The following is a 13,307-nucleotide window of genomic DNA, read 5'->3' as shown; positions in this document are numbered from 1 at the left end:
AGGATGTAAACCTTGGTCTCCCTGGGGGATGACACATGTCGTCTCTTAAATTGGTGCCGACAGGTAGCCCACAGGTCCCAATACAGCCATTATGGGTCTGCAAAGATGCGGAGCTGCATGCAAAGCTGGTTCTACCATCCTTGGTCACCTGCAAGCTCCTCCCTGTGGCTGGCTAAAAGCAAATTCCTAAAGCGTTACATAGGAGAACCCTCCCTGGAACCAAGGAGACCTACTGGGAATCTTCTTCTTGCACATCTTCCAATGGGGGAGGTCAGGAAGCAATTGAGGATGGAGGAGAACCCTGGGCCATGGGATGGCTGCTCAGTGACAGAGGCCTCTGTAACGAGAGACATTCAGTACCTGTCAACAACGGGACTCTGGTTCTTCCAACACTGAGAGGTACCTCAAGTATAGGAATTCCCAACAGCATTGAGGACGATGGGCATAGTACAGGCATTGTAGATATTAGATGCCACTGCTTGCTCAGTACCGATGGTACCACTTGCACAGGAACTCGCAGCTGAGCTGCCTGCATCAATATTGGTGGCTGGATTGAGGCGTGTGTCAGCACCGATGGCTGATGCTTCAGGCCGAACTCAACGGTTCTCTGTGTTTGTTCTCCTTACTGGTGGAGAGCATCGGTGCCCTATTGGAGCCATGCATCCTCTCCTTGGAGCTGCAGGGCTCCACAGGCCTGCTGTACTAGAGGAAGAGTCCTCAGACTCAATGCTACCTTCACAGACCGAGGACCTTACCAGTAATGTGGTCTTTTTTGGAGCACGCTCCTTAGAGTGAGAGTCCACGGTCCTCTTTCTGGGAGTCTTCCCAGTGGGTTTCATAGACTTTCCTTTCTCAGAGGAACCATGCCCTGAGATTGATGGGGCACTGGATCTATCCGGGGACAGATGTATTGGGGTGGGGGGGGGAGGGGCGGCAGGCTCCTGACCTGGCTTGGGGTGTATTCCATGGCTTGAAGGGTGTATTCCATGGCTAGCAGTTTGAGATTTATCTCACTGTTCTTCCTTGCTCTGGACATAAGAGCCAAACAGAATTACTTCTGGGAGACATGGGAATCCCCCAGGCAATGGACACACTTGGCGTACCTGTTGCTTACCCATAGAGCCTCCCGAGAAGAGAGGCAGTGTTTGAACTCTGGCAAGCCAGGCATGTCCTGCCAGGAGAAGACAATTCTCCAGGAGGGACTAGAGGGGGGGAAAAATCCTAAAAAAAAAACAAAAAACCCACTATACTGAACACTAAGGACTTGTCTTCATTACCAGGGTAAGTCAACCTAAGTTATGCTACTCCAGCTACATCAATAACTTACCCCAGTATATTTGCTGCGCTGCATTGACAGGAGACACTCACTGGTCGACTTACCTTACTCTTCTCAGGGAGCTGGAGTACTGGAGTCGACCGGAGAGCACTCTGCTGTCGATTGAGCGAGTCTTCACTAGACCAACTAAATTGACACCACCTACATCAACTGCAGCAGCATCGATCCTCCCAGTAGTGAAGACGAGCCCTTCCTTACAACTACCTAACTGCAAGAAAAAACAGAAGGCCGAGTATGCTCTAGGTGGGTGTGGCAGGGTTCCCTCTCAGACCAAGGCGGTAGAGAAGAAACTGAGGGCAGCTTCGTCACACACCTCTATATAGCCTCAGGGTCTGCCATGAGGAAGTACAGGGCACATGTGAAGGTCATCATATGGACGCTGCTAGCTCGAACTCTCCAATCAAGGGCTCAAGAGGTGCAATGTGCACCTGAAGTAGAGCACCCATAGGGACACTACTCGAAAAAGTAGTTTGAGTTCAAGACGCTCGCTATATACTACTGGTTTCTCTAGCAGTCCATAGTTGAAGTGCAGGTTTTTTTCTCCCACTGATACATGTACATAACTGTCACGAACAATTAGAGTTATGTATGTGCATCGAGGGAAAAATGGTGATCTGCTATTTATGTCTTCATTATTTGTAACTGGATTTTATATTACTTTGTTCAACAAGTTATGAGGTTTTGGAGGAAAGGGGTTGTTTGATTTTTAGTAAAAGTGATTGACCAGATGCCTTTAACAAGGTTGCTCAGAAAAAAGTAGAAGCTCTCTCTCTCGAAAACATCTCTATTTTCAAATTGTCACTTTACACACTGGAAGTTAGAGCTAATCAAGTATTTTTATTCTGTTTTTCTATTTTGTAAACCATTTTCCAATTTTGAAACAGGAGAACAATCAAAACTAATTAAAGTAAGTAGAAAGATTTAAATCTCAAGCATAGAAAGGCTGCGTTTTAAAGTGGCACGTGAAAACAGAAATGCACATTGATATTTTTTGGCATGGAAAAGGGACAGCACTATCATTATGCTTTCAGTCACCACTAATTTACAGCTGAGCACTCCTCTCTTAATGGTCTTTCAGCCATTCAAGTATTCCTTTTATTTAAAGACGGACTGAGAAAACAAAAGCAGGCTCACACTCCCGATTTGTGGGGGTGGGAAAGCACCATTCCCTACAATCAAGGAAATCTCTTGTTTTTATTACTGAGTTCTGACATGGAGCCATCACTAAATCCGATATCCCACTCACCTATCAGGGTACACACAATTTACTCACCCCAGAGGCCAAGAGGATCTCTTCTCTTTTCTAACGTTGCCATAAAGCCAATCTTACAACGAAGCAAAGCTATTCCAATTAGGAGCAATTCAGAGGGATTCATAATTTTTTGCATCTGCCTCATTATTATGTTGCTTCCAGAAAATGAGGAAGAGAAATGGCCATCAGCCAGCTCTACCTCTAAACTCTGTAAATGTGCTCACTGTTTACCCAAGGGGAAGAGAAAGCCAGGCACCAATGGATCCTCACTTTAAGGTTTCCACTGAAACAGATCATGGCAGTCTATGCTGTCACACATGGGAAAAAAAATAAAGACAAAAAGCAGGTGCTGCATAGTTTAGTTAGAAGCTGAAATTAGAGGGTGCATACACAGCATCTGAGTGCAGGATTCTTCCTTTGGAATTCAAATGATTTAGTTACAGCTGTGATGTTTATGTATAGATTACTTGGAAAGGAGCAATCCTGATTAGAAATGTATACAATGGAAAGAAATTAGTTAGGCTTTTGGGAAGAAAGCATGTGTACAACACACTATTTATAACGCACTGTGGTAGGCAGCATATCTGGAGGAAATAGCACAGCACTGGGAGCAAAGCACATCTGAGTTTTAATCCTGGTTCTACTGCTCTCACACTGTGTAGTGCTGGGCAAGGCACTTCACCTCCGCCTGACTTCCCTTTGCCATAAAATGAAAGCAAGGCTTAGCTACTTGAGCGATGTCAAAGTTAGTTCATGTCTGAAGAGCACTCTAAAGATGCTTAGATCAGGCACTCGAACTAAGATTAGCATACAGTACATACAGTGCTTCTATTGGTTCTAAGTGTTGTATTTTTACACTCCATACAAGGGTAAGAGTTTCAACCAAATTGGGTCCTGTTCTATAACTAGGCTCTGAGGAACGATAGAAATACAAATAAATAATAATTAAGGAGCTCTAAGATCAAGCCATCACAGGAATAAAGCTTGAGTGGATGAGTTATGACACACAAGCTTCCCAAAGTCTTCCTGATCACAACTGCCTTTTTAAATTTAAAATTATGTGCCCAATTAGATCACTCCACTGGCTGAACATTCTAACACCACAGAATGCCGTTACCCATTAAATGCAATTACGTATGGCAGGTCTTAGTACAAGAGGTTACAAATCATCAGTGGTACAATGCCTACGAATGCACACAAGGTAGTATGTTAAGGGACAAAGGGGCACATTTTGGAAAGTAATTTCTTCAAGCCATCCTAACCATCCTTATGAATACCAGGCAATTAGAGCTACCTTCACTTGTCTGCATGAACCATAAGATTTCATTAATATTGAAGGTCAGGTATTTCAAGATCTTAAACCACAGAAATTGCCATACTGGATCCAACTGCGGTCCATCCAAGTCCAATACCCCATATGACAGGCAGAGGCTTCAAATGGAAGGTTTAAGAAACCCTGTAATAGGCAATTATGGAATAACTTGCCAGCAGACATGATTCTTCCTTACCCCAGCAGAGGTTGTAGGCCTTTGCCCAGAAGCATATGGTTTTATTTCCTTTCCAAGTTGGCAGAGGAAAGATTTCACTGATCCCTGGAAACTGAGGAATCAGAGTAATTTAGCAACACAGAACCACACCAAAAGGGTGAAATACAGCTTCATTGTAGAGGGGAAAAAATAATTAATGTTTTAATGAGTACCACGATTTACTCAGTTTTTTGGGTATTCATGTAAACCAAGTGTTCTGTACTCAAACCTATTTTGTATAATACATGTATATATTTGTGTGTATACGACTACACCCACTTATCTTGCATTAAAAATATTGCTTCACTTTCTTTCATCTACCTCTTATTTTCTGGGCGATAATTTACTGGTACATTTTGGATAGAGAAAAAAAGCTTTGCCACAAAAACAGCGCATGGGCACAGAGGTGCAGAATGTGTGTTCTTTCAAAAACGAGTAATTTATAGCACAATATTAAATGACATGCACTAGTAACTAGAGGGATTCATTTAGAAAGGTAGACGAGTAGGTAGAGTGACTACTTGAAATTAAGCTGGAACTGTTCTCTTTGTTATTAAGCTGTTCATTCAGCCCTACAAGAAACAAAGGCTCTGGGAAAGATGCTGCCTGTGACAGCCGTGCTCAGCAAACACAGTTACACTCTGTGCTTGTATGTATCATATAGCTTCACAATGATCTTTCTTCTCAATCCCAACACTACATTCCTTCTCTCTCTCAGAAGGACTGAAGAGCAGAGAAGAAAAGTACATTTAAGGATGGAGACAGTAACAATCACCTTGCTTGTAATAAGGATACAAAACGCTCACTGTTAAAGCAGTTATCACCAGGAGGTTTCATAAAGCAGCAATGGGAGGATAACTCATGCAGTGAGGGTTAACTATCCCTTACATACAGTGATCAATATGCTCCTTGCTCTAGAGATCTTACTTATGCAGAACAAAATAAATCTTAAATATAAGGTAAAATTAAATGACCCTGGAGCTAGAGGGGAGTTTACAGGAAGGTCAGACAGCTGTAGATAAGTATTAGACAGTTATTTACCCTTCAGCTGGATATATCATGTGACAGACCATTTACCATAATACCTGCTATTACTAAGCCAATGAGCAATAACTCAGTCATGGAAGGGCTGAATACTCTGGGTGGACAAATCCATAAACCAAAAAGAAAACTGCCTGTTAACAAGCTCAACAATTACAGGCATAAGGAAAAACTGCTGAAAGTAGTTAAATGAGGTGACTTAAATCACACAGTGGGGTAATGGTAAGGCCCTACTTACATCTTGGTCACACATCAGCAAAAAAATATAAGCAACAGGGAGTTGAAAGTGAAATATAAGCCATATAACTGTAGGGTAAACTACTGATAAGCAATACTATTTAATCACTAAACATGGTGCAGACTTAACACGGGCAGATATACAAGCACATGCGACTAGGTGCCAGGAACTCCAGAGTACTAGCGTTCATTACCATTGTCTCACTCTACAGAGCTGAGCACTTAATACTAGTGCAGACGTTACTACCCATTCTAAACAGGGACATACACACTTGCTCTGCATATCAAAACACAGAAGTTACCTAAACGCATATATTTGGCAGGACAGTAATAGTGAAATATGTTTCCATAAATATCCCACTTGAAGTAGGGCCTACAGTGATATGGAACTATACACTGTCACTTGGGAGTAGAGCTATATATATGCATTTACCTCTATAGCCAACAGCGAGGAGGCATGTTGAAGTGTTGTGTAAGTGACACTTTCACCCTGGGGAGGGGTATGGTCAAGTTTCAACTATCAAAGCTCCAAAGCAATTCTATGATGTCCTCCAAGACTGATTATGTAACTATGGGATCAGAACCCATCTACCGGGTGGGGGGGGGAGGGGGGGACTATATAAGGGCAGGGAATTTAGAATTCAAGATCTCCCTCACCCTTTTAATTAATCCGTATATCCAAGTATCTCCAAAACACGAGCAGAGTAGTGACCAATCTTCTAGCTACCAATCTTCTGTACCACTAATTCATACATCTAAACTGTAATCCAAATGAAAACAGTCTGAAAACATTTGGATCATCCTGTGCTCATTACATTCATATTTTTCAGTGTGACACCTACTTTGTCTAGGCCATTCCTGGTTTTAGATCTTCCAAACCTCTTATTTCACGATTACTTTCTCCTTATAGGAGAATGTTAATTTTTAAATTGATAAAATCAGATTGTCTAACATTTTGTACTATTATCAATTCATTTCTCACTCCAAAAGCCATGGGCATTCAGGAGATAACAGAAGCTCAGAGCAGTAAAATAATGAAATGCTGCAGAAAGTGAAACCCCTGGCTATAAAGTCAACAGATTGAGATCTGATTGTTGCTTGTCACAGTAGGTCCAAGGTTAAGTAGGATGGAGGAAACAAGTTATCAATGTGCTCTAAAAGCCTGTGATGGGAGCTTCTTAGACAACACACAAAGTTACAATGACATGTTATATTTATGCATCAGCTTTTATTCCCCCCACAGGATCCCAAACTGTTTTGCAAACTATAGAAACACAAACACATAGGAATCGTATCCAAACTACTTTAAATGCAGCCACTTCAGGGGAAGAACACATTTGTTGTTTAAACAGGGCAAAGCAACAATATGCAAACAGTTCATTCAGGACAGTAAATTAAGAATACTGTATCCAACTGAAAGCAGAAGAGGGATTTGGGAAGTCGAAACATATGTACAACTACCTAAATTAGAATTTGGCAAGGATACTAGAGCTAACATTTCCATTCCTTTGAAAAGTACACCAAGGGATCTTAAGAAGATAACCATACTGGGTCAGACCAAAGGTCCATCTAGCCCAGTATCCTGTCTACCGACAGTGGCCAATGCCAGGTGCCCCAGAGGGAATGAACAGAACAGGGAATCATTAAGTGATCCAGCCCATGTTGCCCATTCCCAGCTTCTTGCAAACAGAGGCTAGGGACACCATCCCTGCCCATCCTGGCTAATGACCATTGATAGATTTATCCTCCATGAATTTATCTAGTTCTTTTTTGAACTCTGTTATAGTCTTGGTTTCACAACATCCTCTGGCAAAGAGTTCCACAGGTTGACTCTGCGTTGCATGAAGAAATACTTCCTGTTTGTTTTAAATCTGCTGCCTATTAATTTCACTTGGTGACCTCTAGTTTGTGTTTTACAGTAGCAGCTGTGTTAGTCTGTATCCGCAAAAAGAAAAGGAGGACTTGTGGCACCTTAGAGACTAACATTTATTTGAGCATGAGCTTTTGTGAGCTACAGTTAGTTGAATGATAGGGGTTTTTTTTGGACTGTATCTTGTTTTAAACTTTCCTTTACAAGCTTCTCTGGAAAAACCTTTTATAGAATATGAAGCATTGCACACAACAAAACTGAAAAAAGGAAATTTCAAGATACATAATATTTACAAAATATTCAGTCCCCATAGTTAAAATTGGCTAACATCAAGGCCTAAAATGTATGTTTCACCCAAGAGACTAAGGCCAGGTTCCCACTACAAACTCTTGTCATGTGATGAGGTGTGACTTGACTGAAATAGCTATGCTGGCAAAAAAACCCTACTGTAGACAATTATGCCAACAAAATTGTGCTTTTGATGGCATAGGTGATTTTAGTTGTAGGGGCTGGGCTTAAATAAACAAGACCAACAAAAGCACAGATTTGCTGGTATCAGCTGCCTCTACACTAGGATTGGCCAGTATAACAGCACAGCTATACTGGCAAAGCACTACTGAAGTAGACCTTAACCTAAGTTTCTGACGGCACAGCACTTCATAACATTCTGCCAGGGCACTGGTTCAGCAATGACTCAGAGGGGAGGGTGCCACCTGAATCACCAAGATCACATCATGCAATACCCTAGATTTTTCTTCCGCAGGAATAAGAGAGCTCTGCAGACCAGAATCAACCCTGTTTGGTGGTAGGACAGTGAACAAGATGACAGCTCAATGCAGTAGGGCTGCAGTCAAAGAGTTTATTGTTTTGTTTCAAATATTAGTTTTTTAAAAAATAAAACTAACTTCCAAATGACACATGCTCACAGAATCAAAAGGTTTCATCTTTTCCAATGTTAATTTACTTACAAGTTAACAACAACGACTCAAAAATAGCAATTTATTCCAGAAAAGATGAGAAAATTCAAGTCAGAAGCCTGCAAGCAGTAATAAGCTATGCAGACAGGCAGTTCCTCATACTAATATGACACATTTGAGGAATACTTGTACAGACTGTGATATTTAGTAGCCTATGTTTTAAAATACTTCTGAACATCCCTGTGAAAAATGTGGTAATTAGAGACAGCCGGGATAAAATTAAAGGTGCAAAATCCCCTCCATATATAGCAACAGAACTACATTAACCACTTGGTTTAGGCCCCAAACTATTTTCAACTGGCCAGTAAAGACATGGCATGAAATTATTGTTCATTTACCACTACTCAGTAAACCTATAAATTTAACAAGAAAAAAGTGTGAAGACTATTAAAAGGTTATATTGATAGCTAAAAATACTCAGGTCACACAGTGGAAACTGGAATAGTGTCTTCCCAAAACTTAAAGGGATACGATCAGGTAGTTAAAATAAAAAATCACAACTTTATTAAACATAAAAATCTCACAAAACTTCAGTTAAAATAGAAATATTTTCATGAAATTGAAGTAATCAAGATAACTTCTTTTTTGGGGGATTTAAATATTCCTCTTTAGTGTTTGGTTTGCAACCACCACTGCCTGGGTCCCAACCTGCAATTTGCTATGCATGGGTCCCTGGACCAACATGGAGCCAAGTGAATGGGGTTCTGTGTGGGCACAAGGGTCTACCCACATTAAAATATTGCAGGATCAGCGCCTTGGAATGGGAGCTCTTTGAGGACAGGACCACATTTTTGTTATATGTATGAACAGTGCCTCACACAATGGGAAGTTAACCCCGTTTTGGACATCAGGTACTACTGCAAAGTGATGCTAGTGCAGGTAAATCAAAAAGTAAAACTAGACAACTCAGTTTCTATCTAAACTGAGGGAAGCATACAAAGTAAACACCTTAAAAATGTTAATTATAAACTTGGATCTTTATTTGCACTTTTCATAATCTAAAGAACTATTCTGTCATCTCTTGTCATGCCCAGTCTATTTTCAGATTATAAACTCTCCGGGGCAGGGAATGTGTTTTATACCTCTTCTGGAATTTCATCTAGCACACGCAGATGTCAATAACAAAATAATAAAAAAATAAGTAGTAATAGTGGTAACTTAAAAACAAATGATTACTAACTCCACAATGTCTTTTTTAGAGAACGAGAGCCTAGAAAGTCTAGAAGTGGTTCTCCAATTTGACATCTGAGATGACTGATCAAACAGAGCTCTAAGCCAGCAAAAGACAAAGTGAAGGACACAGGTCATTGTGGTGTGGATCACAACCAAAGAATAGAAATAAATGATTGAATGGAAGTCTTCTTTTGTTATCAAGATATTTCTAACAAACTTTTTGTATGAATTTATATAACAGATCAGTAAGTTACAATAGTAAGAAGGCCAAAATCAGCTTTATGTGGAACCAAGGTCTAGGAGATAAAATAAGCAAAAGACTTCATATTAAAGTTTTCAGAACTGTGTTTTCAAGTTACTTGCACACATTTCAAGCCACTTCCTTATTTAAATCCCATTCTCCCTCTTCAAAGGGAGAAAGTGTTACTCTTGTTAAAATTCAACACTGCAGAAATAGAGGATTTTTTGAATGACTGATTTTTAATAATAAACAGAGTGGAGAAGCTACTATAATGGTCAAAGCCAGTGGATATGGCACTAGACATGAATAAGGAGACTGAGTTCTATTCCTAGCTCTTTCACTGAATATCTCAGCTTCCTTCTATATTAATGTTTAGGAAAGTAAAATAAGTGTGTATGTATATTTGTTTATAACAAAACCTATGCAACAAAAACTAATCCCTGACAATGTCTTTTTAAAATCTGGAATTCAAGATCAGCACAGGAATACTAGAAACTGAAGGCCAACAAAACCTGACATACCACTTTTTCTATCTATTAAAACTAGTGTCCGCCATTGACAAGAATCAATTGCTGTCATAAAAAGGAGACTCAGCAGAGAAAAGGTAAACAACTTCCTGAGAAAAAGTCTTACACTCTGCATATTTTAAATGTCAACTTTGTTTCCTGTCCTAGAAAAGACTCAGTTGTGTACTGGGTCAGGGTGCACCAGGAAGCAAAATGAATACTTAACCAGTGTCAATAAGAAACCGCTGTTCCTCTTCAGCTGGCTGTTTCTAAAGCAGGCTGGTTAAAAACTGTTCAGACAAACTAGAGTAACTGAAGATTAAACAAATAGAGTCATGTTTTGAAAGACAGATTCTTAAATTTTAAGGTCAGAAGTGACTATTAGATCATGTAGTCTAACCACCTGAATAGTGCAGGCTATAGCATTTCATCCAGTTACTCCTGTACTGAAGCTGATAGCTCATGCAAAGTTGCAAAAAGTTTACCATTAAATAAAAACTGCATTCTCTGATACAGACAAATTTTGTGTGAAATTCTCAGTCTTTTCTCCACCACAACAAATAAGGAATGGCAGAGAAACACACTAAGTGATAACTCATGTCCTGCTACATTCTTCAAAATGAGACAAAGGTGATGGTCATGATGATAGTAACCAAGGCAGCCAGGCTAGTGATAGAATTTCTCATGTGCAGTATGTAACTATGCAAATAGCTGAGTCTACGTATTAGGTTGCCCTTATGCACCTTACATCAACCTAATTCTGTAAGCATCTACATGAAAATGTAGCTCCCACCAATGTAACTCGCCCACTACATTGACTTAATAATTCTACCTCCAGAAGAGAAGTAGCACTTAGGTCGACGTAATCAGGTCGACACAGCATCAGTGTAGACACTGCATTGCTTACATTGACTGTTGCTGCCTTTCAGAAGCCATCCCACAATGCCCCATACTGACAGTTAAATCACTGCAAGCACTCCTTGTGAGGACATGATACAAGGAGCATAGTGTGGATGTGCAAAACCAATTTAACTACTGTGGTGGCTGTCTGTTGATGTAACTTAAACCAGTTTCATTTTGTAGTGTAGACTTGCCCTAAACTATCTGGGGTTTTTTAAGGTCCTCACAAAAGGAGTGTTTTATTTCCTGGATTGCCTTTTCCCCACCCACTCCAGCTCTGGCCTAAAGGCTGTGAGTCAGTTATAGCCACAGTAGCAATAAGGTGCAGTATGTGAATTCGGGGGGGAGGGAGGGAGGGAGTGGCAGAAAACTTGAGAGAAGAGGAAATGAACCTTTGCAAGTATTCTGGTGATTTCTTCCAGTACAGGTCATTTTTTAAGTGTATCACTTCCTCTCCCACCTGAGAGGCCTGGAGCCCATGACAGGGGCCAAATAAGCAAGGGTCAGCTGCAAAGACAGTGAACTTGGGGAGCGGGAAAGACTAGCAGTTAGCCATGACAGAGGGCAGATCATCTAGAAGAGAGGTGGATGAGAGGGGCAGCAGCCATGATGTGGGGGCAAATCAGCATTCATAATGGGAGGGAGGGAGAGAGACAGATCAGCTAAAGGAGAGAGAGGCACTGAGGTTGTCAGAGGGGCATCAGCCATGATGGGATGGGGTGGAAGGGAAGGCTGAGAGAGGAGCAGCAGCCATGACGGGACACACACGGGGGGGCAGCAGCCATGACGGGACACACACGGGGGGGGGGCAGGGGCAGATGAGGCTGTGAGGGGGCAGCAGCCATGACGGGACACAGGGGCAGATGAGGCTGTGAGGGGGCAGCAGCCATGACGGGACACAGGGGCAGATGAGGCTGTGAGGGGGCAGCAGCCATGACGGGACACAGGGGCACATGAGGCTGTGACGGGGCAGCAGCCATGACGGGACACAGGGGCAGATGAGGCTGTGACGGGGCAGCAGCCATGACGGGACACAGGGGCAGATGAGGCTGTGACGGGGCAGCAGCCATGACGGGACACAGGGGCAGATGAGGCTGTGACGGGGCAGCAGCCATGACGGGACACAGGGGCAGATGAGGCTGTGACGGGGCAGCAGCCATGACGGGACACACGGCGGGGTGGCCAGATGAGGCTGTGACGGGGCAGCAGCCATGACGGGACACACGGCGGGGTGGCCAGATGAGGCTGTGAGGGGGTAGCAGCCATGACGGGACACACGGGGGATAGGGCGGTAGAAGGGGTAGTCACAAGGTATGGGGTCAGAAACCATAACGGGGAAGTCAGCTGAAGGTGCCGTGAGGGCAGCACGAGGAGACAGCTCGGCATGGGGGGGAGGCGCCCGCCAGCTCAACAGGGGGCGGGGCAGCGGCCACGTCGGAGGGCAGGAAGGGGGGGTAAGCGCGAGGCCGCAGGCCCAGACCCCGACACCCCATAATACTCACGCCTTGTCCACCAGCTCCCGGACTTTCCACATATTGAGCATGGCGGCGCAGAGTGCTCCCCGGCCTACGTCCCCTGCTCCGCCGCCCGGAGCCCCGCTCGCCGCTCCCTGGGCCCCCGCCGCCGAGGCACCGCCAGGCCAGACCCGCCTCGGCTCGCCGCCTCCTCACCCCACAGCTCAACGGCACCCACGGACGCGGCGCGGCGCAGCCTCCGGAAGCCGACACCGCATGCCCGCAAGGCCTGCTGGGACTTGTAGTCCGCTCCCAGGCGGGGAGCGGCGGTAGCCGCTCTCGGCCTTATCCCTCGCAAGGCATGCTGGGGGAGGGATTGCTCTTTTGCCCCGCTAAGCTTGCTGGGAGTTGTAGTCCTCGTGGGGTAATCGGAAGAACTGTGGGAGTTCCTCGCAAGGTAGTCTGGGAAGGGTAGCCTGTCTTCTTCGGGGGCATCGCTTCCTTCCACGGGCTGTCGTTGGGATTTATGACATGTCTGCAGACAGTGCTGGGGGCGGGGACTGCAGCGTCGGGGCACCCCTTCCTCGAGCACAGCCTCTCTCCCCAGTGCCCCGGAGTCCTCAGACTGGGGTGTCCCGCCTCCCTCCCCACTGGGCGAGACAGCCGCCCGCTCCTCTTTCGTCAGCCTTGGCACAATTCGGTTTTTTCATTTGTTTTAAAAAACAATTCTCACAGATAATATCGAAGTATTTTTCAACTTTTTTTAATCTATTTAATTTTTCACAGTTGTGGGA

The 13,307-nt window shown here is 43.5% G+C and overlaps 1 protein-coding gene across 1 annotated transcript in view; it reads right to left on the bottom strand.

Moving 5' to 3' along the window:
- CLINT1 (clathrin interactor 1) overlaps window positions 1-12,755 on the bottom strand; it is a 77,679-nt gene extending 64,924 nt beyond the window's left edge. The window contains exon 1 of the mRNA XM_077824716.1: window positions 12,562-12,755. Within this exon, the coding sequence (XP_077680842.1) occupies window positions 12,562-12,602 (41 nt within the window). The 5' untranslated portion in view covers window positions 12,603-12,755. The remainder of the gene's footprint in view (window positions 1-12,561) is intronic.
- Between the last annotated feature and the right edge of the window lie 552 nt (window positions 12,756-13,307).

Source organism: Eretmochelys imbricata, chromosome 8 (genome assembly GCF_965152235.1).
Source record: "Eretmochelys imbricata isolate rEreImb1 chromosome 8, rEreImb1.hap1, whole genome shotgun sequence".
Classification (NCBI taxonomy): domain Eukaryota; kingdom Metazoa; phylum Chordata; order Testudines; family Cheloniidae; genus Eretmochelys; species Eretmochelys imbricata.
Note: the sequence above shows the minus strand (reverse complement) of the source record. Positions and strands in the feature narration are given on the sequence as shown.